The sequence below is a fragment of the Wasmannia auropunctata genome, unplaced genomic scaffold (genome assembly GCF_000956235.1).
Source record: "Wasmannia auropunctata unplaced genomic scaffold, wasmannia.A_1.0 LD335992.1, whole genome shotgun sequence".
NCBI lineage: Eukaryota > Metazoa > Arthropoda > Insecta > Hymenoptera > Formicidae > Wasmannia > Wasmannia auropunctata.
Genome location: NW_012026898.1, coordinates 63357 through 65234, shown reverse-complemented (window position 1 = coordinate 65234; position 1878 = coordinate 63357). Strand labels below are relative to the sequence as shown.

Sequence of the window (1878 nt, the reverse complement as noted above, 5' to 3'; positions counted from 1 at the left end):
CACACACACACACACACACACACACACACACATCCGATTGTCAGGACTTTTCTATTCAGTTTAGCTCTACTTATCCAGGTGAGGTACTGAGTGGTGTTATACTTAATGTCAGACCCCCCCCCCGTATATAAAATGTTTATACTGTCGAACTTTGTATTCTTATCGAGGCTTTGTAGTTTGTACGAGTTTATAATTTTCCGATTATAATGGCTTTTAGAGGAAAAAAATTAATATTTAACAGTGAATTATTTATTGCATACATATGATAAATGTAACCATAAAATAAAATACCAGGCTATTACTCACGGTTACACATAGCTACAACTTCGAATTATAGAGGTATAAGCGACAATGGAAGTTTGATTTATAGAGATAAACTTCGACTTGTAGAGGTCTGGCTACTTTAAATTCGAGTTCCAGAGATAAATATATATATATATCTAAATGCCTGACAAATAATTCGAGTTAAAGTAGATTTTATTTCGATTTATAAAGGTTTTCTGCAGCGAAAGGGGATAAACAAAATTTTCGTCTTATAGAGGTTTTCGAGTTGTACAGGTTCGAGTTATCGAGGTTCCACTGTCTATATATACATATATATACATATATATATATATATAAACGAAGCGAGGCAAAAATGTTTTCACATACCTTGATTTCATGATAGCGCTCCTCCAGGTAATAAGCGACGCTCTTCGCTTCTTTGTATTTTTCCGCAAGGTCCACATATTTGTCATAATGTCGCTTAAACAGGACGTATCTGTAGAAACCAAACGAATCGATAAATAGCAAAAAATATAATAAATGAATATTAATAAAAGATTTATAAAAAGATCTATTGTGAACTTTTATTGAATCATATTTAACGTACGCTGATACGCGTCTCTCGTCATATACATCGTCACTGTGCATCGCAATATTAGCCATCTGTGATAGATTCACGATTTATTTCTAGTAATTATTACCCAATGGAAGAAACGAAACCGGATGTGCACGCGAAGCCGCACGCACTTTTATTCCACTTCGGAGGGCCTTAGGCCTTTGGGTTTCACGTTTCGCGTTCGAAATCGATTTCACCGCGCGTCGAGAGGTTTCCTCTCCGCTTCTCGCTCACTCGCTCACTCACGTTCGCCAACGAACTGGTCCCCGCGAACTTTCGCTTTTACGCGGCCAGTAACGTCAGGCCGATTTGGACTGATTCGTATGCTTCGCAAGTTGCGAATCATAACCAGCTAGTTAGCAGTGTTCCGATCGTTGGCGCGTATATGTACATTTCTTCCAGCAGCAGATGAGTAGGACTGAACTAACTGGCCTTTACGATGCTCATCTCGAGCTTTGACGAGTTACGAAACACGAAAGTCATTTGATTGTGAGTCCGGAAATACGAATCTCGCGTCAAGGCTGTGGCACGCAATCGATAGTCAATGACATAATCATTAGAAGTTATTATGTTCCAGACGCATCTTTTTTCTGCAGTCTGACATGTAGAAAATAAAATGAAAATAAAATTCGAACTCGCTCGAATATTTCAATTCATCGTATTGTTAACGTATATTGTTGCCGTATATTGTTAACGTATTGGTAACGTATATTGTTGTTACCGTAATTTTTTTGCGTAATTTACCATATAATTTTTCCGATAATATTACGCACACTTTTTCAGAATTCAGAGAAACTTCCAAAAAAGATTTTCATACTTGGAAATTTAAAAATTTGTGAAATTTTGACATATGATTACAGAAAATGTCCTGATATACATATAACAAGCTATTTATTTGCTGTATGAATCACTCTGAAGAGATAAAATCAATCTTTGAAAATTAATCTAGTTTTTGTTTTATTAGACATCACAGACGCGTGATTCGCGCGCGCTATTTA

General features: G+C 36.4%; 1 protein-coding gene across 1 annotated transcript in view; it reads right to left on the bottom strand.

Annotated features, from left to right (window-relative positions):
* LOC105453950 overlaps positions 1-1878 on the bottom strand; it is a 15941-nt gene that overhangs the window by 6410 nt on the left and 7653 nt on the right. The window contains exon 2 of the mRNA XM_011696250.1: positions 652-760. Within this exon, the coding sequence (XP_011694552.1) occupies positions 652-760 (109 nt within the window). The remainder of the gene's footprint in view (positions 1-651; positions 761-1878) is intronic.